The sequence below is a fragment of the Otolemur garnettii genome, unplaced genomic scaffold (assembly GCF_000181295.1).
Source record: "Otolemur garnettii isolate 467f Iridium unplaced genomic scaffold, OtoGar3 scaffold00039, whole genome shotgun sequence".
In the NCBI taxonomy this organism is placed as follows: domain Eukaryota; kingdom Metazoa; phylum Chordata; class Mammalia; order Primates; family Galagidae; genus Otolemur; species Otolemur garnettii.
This window is the reverse complement of record NW_003852434.1, coordinates 8340506-8354699: the sequence shown is the minus strand read 5'-3', so window position 1 is coordinate 8354699 and position 14194 is coordinate 8340506. Positions and strand designations below refer to the sequence as shown.

The window sequence follows — 14194 nt, the reverse complement described above, 5'->3', positions numbered from 1 at the left end:
AAAAAATTAAAAAAAAAATTTCATGGCACAACAAAGATCCTCTATGGCACACCAGTGTGCCGAAGCACCAGTTGAAAATCTGTTTCAGACTTACAAGAACATATCCAGGGAGTCACACCTGAGGAATGTCATCCATGATGGAGTTGGATTTAGATGACAAGATCCTGAACCATGAGCCTGATGATAATGTTAGGAATGCTCTTGGGGAGAAATGAATCAATTCTGTATATGGCAATAATATAAGTAATGGGTGCTCAGAGAGCGAACCATGGCAGGTTGAAAATGAGCTTGCAAATTCTTTGGAATTCTCTTCATTAAGAAGCTGAGTCTGTTTCCTCCTTTCAAGTCTGGATAGCCCGTGTTTCCACCAATAGAGACCAGCAGAAGTGATCTTACTTGACTTTGAAGGCTAGTTCATAAAGGATACTTCTGTTTAGCTAGATTACTCACTCTTGGTGCCTCATCTTGCCAGACAGAAGTCTGATGATCTTAAAGACATCACAGTGGGAAAGAACACAAGGGGTGGAGAAGACCATATATAGGAAATCTGGTCTTCAGTACTGGTCTTTGAATAGTTCCAGCCAGAGAGCAGATATATAAATGAACAAGATTTCATGTAATTCTACCTCCTAGTCACCAAGTCATCTCCAGGTCTTAGGTCTTTTCAAATGATGCTCCAGATACTGTGGTACAGAGTCAAGCCAACCTTGCCAGGTGTGGTCTGGATTCCTGACCCAGAGAATCCAGGAGAATAACAAAATGGTTGTGCTAAGCAACAAAGTTTAGGGTAACTGGTAATACAGTCGTAGTAACTGCAATGGGACTATATGCAAAGTCATCACAGCCAAATTATGAATGAATGCAGATTTTAGGCCAATAACTAAAAGATCTTGAGAACAGCATGTTTATATTTTTTAATTTTGTGTGAGTGAAATAATGGAAAGAAATACTCTTAGTGCCATTTCTAGAAATAAAGAACAGGATTTATTAATATTTCAAAAGAAATATATGGACATATTTATTTCCAAACAATTATCATCAATGACCTACTAGTAATAATACTATGACCCATTCAAAGCTTTAAATGTGTATCTCCAAGTTACAGATGAGTAAAAATGTCATTTATTGTTCAAGGTCACAATTAAAACTAAAAACCTAGATATTTTTGACTCTAAATCTCTTACTCTTCACTACTACATTCGCCTCCTCTCCCTCCAGGAAATTTTCATATTTAAAATTATATAGAAGAAGCTGAAGAGTGACAAATTAACTTTACACCCTACAAATGAGAGATTAAGAATTATTTAATGATTAGGAATACGATAGGTTTGTACCTGCACGGATAATTTTCTACCTTTCCTTTTATGTGCATGTGTGTGTGTCCTTAATTAAAAAAAAAAATTAAAATTTAGGTTAGCTTACTAGAGTACTTCGTTTCGAAGTGAAGGTCAATCCTTCATCTTATACACTGATATTTGAGCAATCCTTCTTTACATCATGATTTAAAAGAAAAAAAGACAGATACTAGATTTAATGGTGTAATTCTGCCTACAGATATCAATGACATAGAAGGTTCAGAACTGAATGGTTATTAAGGCCCCTTTAATTTTAATAGAGATAGTAACAGTGGCTCCCAGCTTGCAGCATTGATTAGTTTACAGAAACCAGCGGAAAGACATTCCATATATCTTATTTAATCCCTGAAACAAGCCTTGAAGTATTACTTTACTATTCCTTTACTATTCCTAGGTGGAAAGCTCGTACTTAAAAGAGCAAAATCATTTTCCCAGGGTCACCCAGCTAGGAAATAGTGAAGTTGAGGTTATAGGAGGGTTTAATCTCTCATTTCCTCACCTTTATAATGGAAATACAATAAAATCACATGTGGGGATTACATGTGTCCAGTCTCAGGCAAAATAAACCTGTAGTATTCTAAGTCAGTTTTTATGTCTATATGTGTAGGTTTTTTGAATTATAACTATTAAACTCCTTTGAGAATATCATTGCTATAATAACTGTACAGTTCGAATATCCACCCAATACACAAATTTCCTATCTTCATAGGTTGGTAATTTTAAAATATATACATGGAAAAACATACAGTACAAACCAAATGCAAATAAAAGTCTTTTAAAAATCTTAGAAATTCTTTAAGCAGGTTATGCCAATCCTACTAAAAATGATTCTGCTATGTACAATACATAATCTTTAAAAATACTACTCCAAGAAACAAAAACTCTTTGGTTCAGCAAAAGGATTCTAAATGTAGAAATTCAGTTTGTGTTAAGGATGTGCCTTCCTGGGCTGAGCCTCACTTACCTTGTTGAACTCTTCAGGAAGTAAATAGTAGCTTTCTCTGAACGATGGAATTATGGGCAGGGATTAGGTAGAGGTTGCTTTTCATGTAAGAACATGATCATATGAAAATATAAGCAGAAGCTTGAATAATGCCATAACTTGAATATGCTTTTCACTCGGCCACTTTGAAAAGATAGAAAGCTCTTCTTTCAAGGCTTTCCATTTTGGAAAGGGAGTGAGGGAGTGATCCTGGTCAGTACCTACCAACATTCACCAGCAACGTTCTTAGGTCCAGTGCTATTGAAACTATCCTGTTTATTATTTGGAAGATTGTAGGGAAGAGACAGGAGAGCAGAAGTTGGATTTTCTAAAATCCTATCACTTTTCTAGTGGCTAGTCAGCCTTAACCATCTAAAAGTATAAACACATCCATGACTCAAATGTCTTTAAAAAGAGCTATTAACTTAGCAGTGATTACAGTGCAGTGATATTTGCTAATGAGATTTTATAAAATTTTAAATTTTAATAAAAATTAATTATGGTTATTCTATACTCTTTCGATTCATTCATAGCAACAATCACACAATTGGCCAAAATACCTCAGAGTGTCAAAGAGTCAGCAGCCTTTTCTATTAGAATTCATTCTCCTCTATATTTAATGGGAATGAGAAGCCTTCATAGTTATGTTCTAACATGTTTTCCACTTTGGTTGCGAAAGCATATCAGGGAAAAGCCTGCCATTGGCCCATATCTAACCATACATACAACCACCGTTAGCAAGGGTTTCAAAAAGTCCTTGGGATATTACTGCTGGTCATTAAAAAAATACAAGAAAAATAGTTTTGCTTTGTTAATTTTTCCTAAGTTCCCCAATAGTATATATATAATGATGTGGTTGGATTAATTGACTCATTTACTTTCCGATGAAGTACTACTCACTAGTACTCAAATTTGCCTTTCTCCAGACGAGTATCAGAACCACTGTCGGTGTATTTCTAGGTTGAACGTTCGTGGAGGTCAACTTCTACTCATTACCTTCCCACGATTTCCGCTAACCACCCTTTGAATGCTTATGAGGAGTTGTTGGAGAAATCTTTCAAAGTTCACCATTCTTCTATTTGCACGACTTTGCTGTTCAGTGGCAAGACCGCTCTTCATACCTCAGCACTCTCAAAGGAGAAGAGTATGATTGGGATGGAGCAATAGATTGCAGAGAAAACTATGCCTCTTTAACAAAAAATGGTTCTGAATGTGGAAAGGGACATGGGACAGACTTCAACATTCGAGAAAAACAAAGAATGAAACGTATGGATGAGTCACGGCATCTAATGAGATATTAGGGTTCGGGACCACGTCCACACCATCCTCCGGCCCCCGTGCAGACATTTCTTTCCCTAATGGTCTTCCACAAGATATTATAATACTCTGAAGAGAAAACTAATCAGGGTTGGAGTACTGATCCCATAGTCCCCGTCTGCAGTGTACGGCGGGAATCATCTTCTCTTCTGTCAGAAGTCTCTGTCCCAGCCCGACAGTTCATCGGGAGGCACGCCCTTCTCAGGGGGATACTTGTCAAAGTAGCTGTGATCTATGGGTCCACTGAGCTAAGAGAGAAAGGAATAAAGAGATTAAAACAAAGGTGAGGATAATGTTGACTAAGCCTGCTCTCCCGTCAGGGTGATGCTTTTAACACCCAAAAGCTGGTTTCGTAGGCAACCACTTGTAAGTCACATATGAGAGAAAGATGACCAATTCTCCTTCTTAAGTCACAACCCAGCCTCATGAACCCTCCCCTTTCTAAGCACATGAATATGGCCACTGGATTACATTCCTTAAGGAGCTAGGTGGTATGCGGGGTTACTTCCTAAAGAAAAGGTGACAGAATTATTTATTTTTTTAAATTGCGAAATATTGTAAAAGCAAATATTAAAAACTTCAATCCTGCCAAAATTTTTACTTTATAAAAGTTTCTTGCCAATCTTGAATTTTTATATGCGTAATAGATCCTTATAAAGTATGTAGAATGCCAAAGGAACAATTCTCAAGACTGGTGCCCCTACTGAAAGAATACAATGATCTGGTATTAAATTATTTTGCAAATAAAGTTGTTTCCAATTCTGCTTTCAAACAAATTTAAGCAGTATATAATTTAATTACCAGCTGAACGATCATTACAAATACTATTGGTGTTACGTGATAATGTACTGGCGTGTAATGTACTCCCCCTCCAGGGGGAGGGATCATCTAAAAGCCGCTCAATGAGACAGTGTTGTGACAAAACCGTCCCTCCTCAAGTTTCTGTGTAAACACGATTGTCTGCACTTGCAGATACACAATAACAATTTTTAAAATGGACAGAAGTGATGCTGAATCTGATCTCATCTGTTAAAAATAATATTTATCCCTAGGTACATAAAATCATTTCTTCTCAAAAATCTTATTTTATCTTTAGAACTTTGTACTATAGTGATTTCATTTAACACGCACATTGTAAAAATGTAATTATAACTGAATCCAGAAGAACCATTTGTGTTGTAAGAGAAATTTCTATTGTCACAGACATTTTTTAAAATGTTAAAATTTAATGTTAAAGGCACTTGAAGAATGGTAAAGATGCATTGGTAAGCATAAAAAGATTTTATATTAGGATAAAATTTTTTAAGGAAAATGAATGGAAATACAGTAGAACCCCCATAGCTGACCACCTTACTACACTGGCCACCTCAAGGTGACCTAATTTTCATAGACGGGACAGGCACCACATGTAGTTATCAGGACAGCAGGCCTAGTTTCTTATGTTGACTGCCTCCGTATACTGATCAGTTTGTCATAGTCCCTTGGGTGGTCAACTTACGGAAGTTCCATTGTATTCTTACATATTGTGATAAATATTTACAATTTATTTTATGCTTTTTAAAACATTTTTAGTGCTTAAAATATAAAGTTTTTAATTTTTAAATTATACAGGGTGTCCATAAAATTTGCATGCCATTTAAAACCATTGCACATAAACTTTATGGACACCTTGTATATATGGTTCACATTGATTTCTAGAATGATCTATTAGCCTACTGACTACTTGGAGACTTAGATGTCATTTTCATGGTAATTGGTTCCTGAGAAATGAGCTAATTAATACCCTTAATATAGCCAATGCACCTCAGTCCCTACAAAATCTGTTCATAAAATCAAATTTCTAGAAAAGAATTAGGAGAGACAATAGACCAAATACCATACCTCTCTTCGTAAAGGTGATGGAAGGCTCCGTGCTTTCAGTCCCTCCCAATTAAAACCATTTAACCACCTGAGAAATGAGGAAAGTACAGAGGAATATTATTTTCCTGATAAACTATGTCAAGTGACCAATCCATTTTGTGGCTGGTTCCCTTCCTGCATCAAGGCAGCTGCAAACAGCTGGGAAAACCACACACCGTGCTGGTCATCTGGTCTCTCATTAAATCCATGGCCATGACCCTCAGGCAGGCACTTAATGCTGCCCAGCAACCATCCTGGATTTCCTTGATCCACTCACTGTCATATTCCGTCAGATTTAGAATTCGTACCTGGTCCTCCCTCTCTCCCCAAGCTTCCACAGACTCCTCCCACCCTCACTCCCAAATGATGACCTTGCTTCTAATTTATATAATAGCATAAAGAGAGAACGTCCTTGCTCTCTCACCCGCGTATCTGCTCTCCCTCACACATCTGTATTTTTGGTCAATCCCTCTACTGGTGTACTTGATCCCATGAACTCTTTCTAGCCAAAGACGTCATCCTGGAATTCTCCTCTCTCCTAAATCTTCCATGTTTTCCCTGCTGAATTATTCTCATCAGTATGGAAACATTTTATTTCTTCAACCAACAAAACAGCCTTCCCTTTCCTGAGTTCCTCTCCAACTTTCACTCCATTTTTCTCTTTCTTACTAGAGTGAAACTTCTAGAGTGCCTTAATCACCTGATGCTCCTTACTGCCTCCAGCCCATGCTACGGTCAGGTTTCACCCTCTCCACTCCCCGGAGTCCCCTCGGTTCTCAGGTCTCATATTGCCACTTAGCAGCATTTGCCACAGTTGGTCACTCCCACCTCCTGAAACACTTTCTTCACTTGGTCTTTAGGACATGCCACCGTCAGGCTTTCTTCCAACCTTCTTCAGGGCTCCCCTCAGTACCCACTGCTATTTCCTAGGGAAGCTGGTGTGCTCCAAAGCTCAGTCCTTAGACCTCTTGATTTAGCTACCCCCAGTTTCTAGGTAATCACGTCCAATCTCATGGCTTTAGGTAGCACTTACATACTGATTACTCCCAAATTTCTATTTCCAACCAAGACCTCCCCATTGGTTTACAGGTTAATATCTACAAGTGCTGTTCAATCATCTCCCAACTAACTGTCTAACAGGCATCGAGATGCATCAGGTTCAAATCAGAACTCCAAATTTTCTCCATCAAACTTGCCTCAACCCTTCCTCTTGGTTGAACCAAAGGTATTGGGTTGGTTTTTTTTTTCTCCCTCACATCCTACTTCAGTCCATAATCCTTGTACTGTTGCCTTCAAATTCTATCTGTATTCAGAGTCTGACCAATCCTTGACACCTTTACCCTATCCGCACGGGCCGAGCCCCACTTTTGTGCTAGGGTTATACCCTGCAATAAGATTGCTCATTTCAATCAGAAGTCTTATAAGATAAAATCTAGTCATTAAAAAATAATAATAATAATAAGTCAAGTTGCACCATCCCTTTGTGCAAAACTCCCAGTGTTTTTCATTACACTACATGGAAGCCAAGTCTTCACTACCCCCTACTAGAATGTGCACGGCCTCACGAAATCTCTCTCTGCACCTCCACCTTCCCCGACCACACCACCATCCTGCTTCTCTCTTTCTTTCTCTCTTGTTCATTTGTCTCCTCACCATTCTTCCAACGACCTATGTTCCCACTTTAAGACCTTAGTACTAACATCTGGGCTGTTCTCTCCCCAGCTTTTCACACGGTCTCATTCCCTTGATACCTTTAGGCCTTTTCTCAGAGTTCATCTTCTCATCTTGGCCTTCTTTGGCCATCTAATCTAAAATTGCAACCCTCACCCCCACTGCCCCCCACCACACACGCACTTCCTACCCTCCTTCACTGCTTGTTTTATCTCCTGGGCACTTACTACTCCCTAATATACTACTTGACTTTGTTATCCTGTTTCTTTCCTGTCTCCTGCCCCAGAACACAAGCTCCACGAAGGCAGGGAATTTTGTCTATATTTTCCCCTTCTGTGTCCCCAATACTAGGGTCAGTGCTTAGCACAGAACAGGAGCTCAATAAATGTTTCTGGATGACAAAATGAATCCGCAAGAGAACACACACAGAGCTCACACTATTTTGTCATATGATGTTACAGTGGTGATGGTCCTGGAGATTTAGACCTAAAAGGGTCCTAGATAACAAAGTATTTCACAACAATCTGTGAAAATAGGGTACTAAATTGAGGTTTAATGAAAGTTCTTTCATTTATGGCTTCTGTATTATTAATCTAAACACATGTTATAGACACAGAGCATACGGAAAACATGTAAGCACACTTAAAAATAGAAAAAACTGTATTGACATTGTAAAATATTCACTATATATTGACAGTGTTTATTATCTTGTATGATTGTATCTTGTATCTCTTGTAATTACAGAAGTCAAATGTGACAAGTATTACGATTAATTCAGTTTTTTCTTTCTTAAAATGTGTTTACCCTCTCTCCATATATACAAAATCTGACAATCAAGTCCTCAAACTCATTCTAGAAAATGTGCTACAGACCTCACTGCTAAATATCACGATAGTCACCTTCAACGTCCTCCCCCTGGTGAGCTCTGCACTGACACCAGTGCCTAGTCTACCCTGCAGGGCAGTTTCGGGACTCTTTTCTGAATGACCATCAGAGCTGTTGTTGTACAACACACACAAACACATGAAACCAATAATGACGCCACTCAGCAAAACACTGGCAGGTGTCAGTGTGACCACAGCTGTGAAACACGGGTGCACCAAGGTTATGAACCCTACTGGGTGTCTGCAAGTGCACAGTGGCAAGTTCACAAACATATCTGTCAGATCGTCATACAAGGACAGCTCTGATAACCATTCCAGAAAAACAATTCCAAAATTTAATCAAAGAGCAGACTAGGCCCTGGCATTAGAGCAGAGCTTCCCAAAGAGAGGACTTCAAAGGTGACCATAGGGATATTCAGCAATGAGGTATGGAGTGCTTTTTCTGGGCTGAGTTTGTGAAGTTAACTGTCAGACCTCACACACACACACACAACACACAACACATTATTGATATATATATATATCATCAATACTATATACACATATCATCAATTTTATATATATATACGCATATATGAAGCTTGCTGGGCTAGAAATGTGACATCAGAAGTCAGGAGGCCTTGCTTCTCTTGTGTACAAACAATATATTCTGCCTTTCAGGATCTTACCAAGAATAGGTAATAATCCTGTCCTCTGTCCACTGACTTTTTCTAGTATATTAAGACACTGAGGTCAGCTCAACCAGCCAATAAATATTTATGGAAAGTCAACCTGATGCCAGGTATCAGAAAAGACAAAGACTCTGCTTTTAAGTTACTTTCATTTTGGAAAGAGGTGATAGACAAAATTAAAAAAAAAATTAAACAGTGCCGTATTGTAATTAGTTTCAGATACTGGCAAATACTAGACAGATAAAAGAATAAAGTGGCAGATATTGGCTGGGATGGGGATGAGTTGGGAAGGGCTGCTTTGGGCTAGAATGGCGTTTGAGGAAGTGGCATTTGCATTAAGACTCGAATGAAGAAAAGGGGGAACCCACAGAAACATCAATGCCAAAGAAGCTGGAAGGATGTGGCAGGAATGAATTCAAGTGCGGTGATTACAGAGGAAACTAGAAAAAAAAGCGGTACCTAAGAAACAGCCAGACCCCAGGTCGTGTAGGGCTCTGTAGGGCACAGTGAGGAATCAGGATTTTTATATGTGCCGGGAAACCAACAAAAATGATCTATTATTCAAAGATAATCTTGGCTTCTACTGGAAGAATGGCCACAGGGGGCAGGACAGGGCTGGGTGGTGGTGGGAGTGTGAGTCTGAGGCAGGGCGGCTCAGGAGACTGCACCTTCCTGTCTGTCGGCCATATCAGGGACTGGGCTTTCCACCTTTCTCAATCTCTTCTCACCTTCACAGCTGGTTTTGGTTTATCCTTGCCTGGATTTCCTATTCCAGGTCTAAGCTTAGCAACAGAAAAGGAACTAAAAACAGAAAGGGAAGGCTCTAGTACATTCCATCCAAGATGCCATTCTTAACCAAAATGTCATTTTGGCACAAGTTTCTGGAAATCTAGTCAGAGAGAGAGAGTCAGGCAGCGGCCCAGACGTTTTATATCCCTCCTCTGCCCTTGCTGTGAAACCACAGGAACCTACTGCTCCGTCACACAGACCCAGGCTCCATGTTTAGGGATGTGCACCTAGTTCTATGGATTCTTTTCTTTTGCCACCAAATATTGTAACAATTCATTTTAACATATTTTACAATGCTTTCTACCCAGAAGGTACTACAGAAATATCAGGAAAAATCATTACTGTTACTTGAATTAACCAAAAAGTACTTGTTACAACCCGACTTAGGGCAATATTTACTTACCGTGAGTGGCTATTCATTTAACACTCGGCCTTTTGATGTAAACACATTTCAAGTAACACAAGCGCCAATGTGCACTCATTTGTAAAAAATATTCACCAATGAAACATGAGCAACAATTCCTTGAATATTCACCAATGAAAAATGAACCCATACATTCCTTCTTCATTTTTAGAAGATTTATTGAAGCTACACTTGAAAATAATCTCAGAGCCTAGAAATGTGAAAGGTAATGTTAAACAGCCATACCCTAGACATACCGAGGGTTTGGTTCAAGATCTAGACCACTGCTTTAGCAAGTCACAAAACGTTTTGGTTCCCTTTGCTTTTCCAATTTTTTTTTCCCTTGACTTTTGTTTTTTTACTTTTCCATTGGTTTTTTGCTTAGAGGGGGTCCTTCTTTCGTTTTAAAATTCTTTTTTTGTCAAAAAATACCAACGATCATCTGAGCCTCATCAAGTCGTAGTTGTTTCACTGGTGAAGTGACACGGATTAGTGTTGACTGATTAGTGTAGTGGCTTCAGAAGGCTGGGCTGGCTGTGGCAATTTTTAAAAACAAGACAACAGTGAAGTTTCGTCCATTTGGTTGGCATTTCCTTTTGCAAAGGATTTCCCTGTAGTATGTGATGCTGTTCGATAACATTTTACCTACAGTAGATCTGCTTTCAAAACTGAGGTCAATTCTCTCAAACCTGCTGCTGCTGGACCATCTACTCTGATGTGCCATTCCAAATCTTTGTTGTCATCTCCACTACATTACAGCATCTTTACCAGAAGTAGATTCCATCTCAAGAACTACTTCCTTTGTTCATCCATAGAAGACACTCCTCATCCATTTGAGTTTTATCATGAAATTGCAGCAATTCAGTCCCATCTTCAGGCTCCACTTCTCATCCTCCTCCTTTTGCTGTTCCTACCACATTTGTAGTTACTTCCTCCACTGAAGTCTTGAGCCCCTCAAAGCCCATTCCACTGTGATTAGAATCAACGTCTTCCAAACTCCTGTGAATGTTGTTATTCTGACCTCCTTCCATGAATCTCAAATGTTCTTGATGATTCTAAAAGGGTGATTCTTTTCCATTAGGTTTTCTATTTACTTTGCCCAGATCCATCAGAGGAATCATTATGGTAGCTAAAGGCCTATGAAATATATTTTTTAAATAATAAGGCTTGAAAGTAGAAATTACTCTTTGGTCATGGCTACAGAATGGATGTAGCAGGGATGAAAACAACATTAATCTTCTGACATATTCCCACCAGAACTCTTGAATGACTAGATACATAACAAGAAAGTCAACTTATCCTTTAAAGCTTTGTAACCAGGCATTGACTTCTTCTCTGTAGCTATGAAAATTCCTAGTGGGCATTGTCTTCCAACATAATACTGTTTTGTCTCTATTGAAAATCTGTCGTTTAACACAGCCACCTTCATCAGGCATCTGAGCTGGATTTTCCAGGGAACTTGCTGCAGATTCTACATCAGCATTTGTAGCTTCACCTTGAACTTTTATGTTATGGAGACGGCTTCTTCCCCTTAAACCTCAAGGGTTAGACTCTACCAGCATCAAATTTTTCTTCTGCAGCTTCCTTACTTCTCTCAGCCTTGACAGAATTAAAACCAGTTGGCACTTTGCTTTGGATTAGACTTTGACAAAGGAAAGGTCGTGGCTGGTTTCATCTTTATACAGATCACTGCAATTTTCTCCATTTCAGCAGCAAGGCTGTTTTGCTGTCTTCCCATGTGTGTGATCACTGGAGCAGGTCGTTTAATTTCCTTCAAGAACTCTTCCTTCACATTAATAACTTGGCTGTTTTGTGCAAGAGGTCTACCTTTCGATCCATCTCAGTTTTTGTCATGGCCTTCCTCGGTAAGCTTCATCATTGCCAGCTTTTGATTTATAATGAGAACTATGTAAGACTCCTGACTTCATATAAACATTTACAGGCCAGTGAAGGGTTACTAAGTGACCAAATTTCAATATTTTTATGTCTGAAGGAAGAGAGAGGAGGCCTGAGGAAAGGGTGAGAGGTGGGGGAATGGCTGGTTGGTGGTGCAACAGAATACACATAACATTTACCAATCGAGTTTGCCATCTTTTGTGTGGGGCTCATAGCACCTCAAACCAATTTCAGCACTGACACCAAAGATCACTGATCACAGATGACTGTAACAAAGACAATAATGAAAAAGTTTGAAATACTATTAGAATTACCAAAATATACAGAGACCTGAAGTGGGCCCGTGCTGTTGGAAAATGGCACCAACAAACTTGCTTGAATCTAGGTTGCAACAGATCTTAATCTGTAAAAAATGCAGTACCTTCAAAGCACCACAAAGCAAAGTACAATAAAATGTGGGAGGCCTGCCACTAAAACAAATTTTTCCTCTTCCAATCAGGAAATGGTCAATTATATAGGACATTAGCCTCTTTTAAAGATAAGCATGAGGAGAAATGAATAATGCCTAGTTTTAAGTTAGCTTCGAAATAGAATTTATGAGAGTTCTGCAGTTTTCAGGAAAAATGGTTTAATATAGAATGGGAAAAAAAATCCATGTAACAAGATTCCATGTTTAATTGTATTTTCTTTAATTTTTTTTTTTTTTTTTTGCAGTTTTTGGCGGGTGCTGGGTTTGAACCCACCACCTTTGGCATATAAGAGCGGCACCCTACTCGTCTGAGCCACAGGCACCACCCTGCATTGTTTTTATATACAAAATTAAACTGAATAATTCTCTAAAAAGTAGCATTTTTACTTTAGAGGAGAGTGGGAAAATCTGAGAGCAACTTCAGAAACATTTTTTTTAATTTAAGAATATACTGGGTAGAGGAGGTATAAACCTTAAAGATTTCTGGAAGGTTTTTGAACACTCCTTATTTGGAGGCAGAGAGAGAAATCAATTTTTCTGGGTTTTTTCCCCCCTCTAACTTTATAGCGTAAAAAGCAACAAAATGAAATAACGTTTTTTGAGCTTTCAGGAATGACCTGAAGGCACTGTGTAAATTTGGTATATTTTATCAGTCACCCCAACATGGTGCACTCAGACTCTACCTTGCTATCTGGCAAAGGCAATTGCCTATTAAGGAGGAACAGGAGAATTAATCCCTTCAGGGAAGGGATTCCGGAATTCTTTATTACCATGTTGAGGCAAGAAAAATGCCTGGGCATCAATTTGCAGGTGTAGCCAATCACAATTTGACAGCCACGTTTATATACGCCTCAGGTAAGTAAGTAAAAGACAAAGCTGAAAGCTGTTAACAATTATATCACTTTTATTTTCTAGTAATGACAGAGCAAAATTCGAAGACTCTTCTTTAATGAGAGAAAAGGGGAAAGTATCTTGGAAGAACAGCTTTAACTGACAGGCACTTGTTTTCTCAATATGGATGGTGTGTTTCTGAGCCATTTTATGAGGAGAAAAGCAGCTGTGATAACAGCATGCAGTTCAGGAAGAAGAGAAATTGGAATCTAAGGCAAATAATCAGCTTTACAACTGACTCCAACCCAAAGATGACCGAGAACACTGAAGTACCAAAAGCATTTCGATGTCTATAAAATCTACACGTGTGTCCCCTTTCTTCCCAATACACCCTCAAGGCAGAGCAGATATGAATTTACAACGTGGAATACACGGCTTCATTTCAAGTAAGTTCCTGTATACACAGAGCAGGGTCAGCAGCTCTCCCCCCCCTTTATTGAAGCTGTGTCGCTACTGTTGAGGAAAATGAATAGCATTTCTGTTTGGCAACAACATCTTTCCCTTTATTTTCAAACTGCGCTGATGTGCTCCTAATTCTGCTTTTTTTTTTAAGTCATATATACATAGATCCGCAGAGGAATGAAATACCACGAGGTGTTTTCTATTCTGAAAGTGAACACAGGAGTGTATTCAAAGGTTTTCAATAATGAAATTCTCAACTGTATCGTATACCACCAACGGATTCTCTTACGTGATATTAAATTTTTATATCTGTGAACTGTAAGCAAAGTGCAAACATCTTGAAGATTGCAGGACTTAGCCAGGCACCTATTTAACAAACAAAAATCTTGAAGGTTAGAACTGCCACATTTGCATATTTAATCAAATCAGAGAGGATCTCTTCGGAAAGTTATCTATGCCTCTGAAGGCAAGCTTTAGGATTTGCAGAAATGGAAAAGGTGGGTGTTGGATTACTGCACAATGATGAAGCTTGGTTTGGAGGTCTGTGGAAATCAATGTCCTGTAG

The 14194-nt window shown here is 38.8% G+C and overlaps 1 protein-coding gene across 2 annotated transcripts in view; it reads right to left on the bottom strand.

Annotated features, from left to right (window-relative positions):
• Nucleotides 1-3533: 3533 nt before the first annotated feature.
• The window catches only part of PRKG2 (protein kinase, cGMP-dependent, type II), a 98819-nt gene continuing 88158 nt past the window's right edge, over nt 3534-14194 (bottom strand). The window contains exons 18-19 of one of the 2 annotated variants that reach the window (XM_003790052.1): nt 5536-5602; nt 3534-3902 (exon numbers count right to left, since the gene is read on the bottom strand). In XM_003790052.1, the coding sequence (XP_003790100.1) occupies nt 3807-3902; nt 5536-5602 (163 nt within the window). In that variant the 3' untranslated portion in view covers nt 3534-3806. The remainder of the gene's footprint in view (nt 3903-5535; nt 5603-14194) is intronic. The other variant, XM_003790051.2, reaches the window with a different exon arrangement.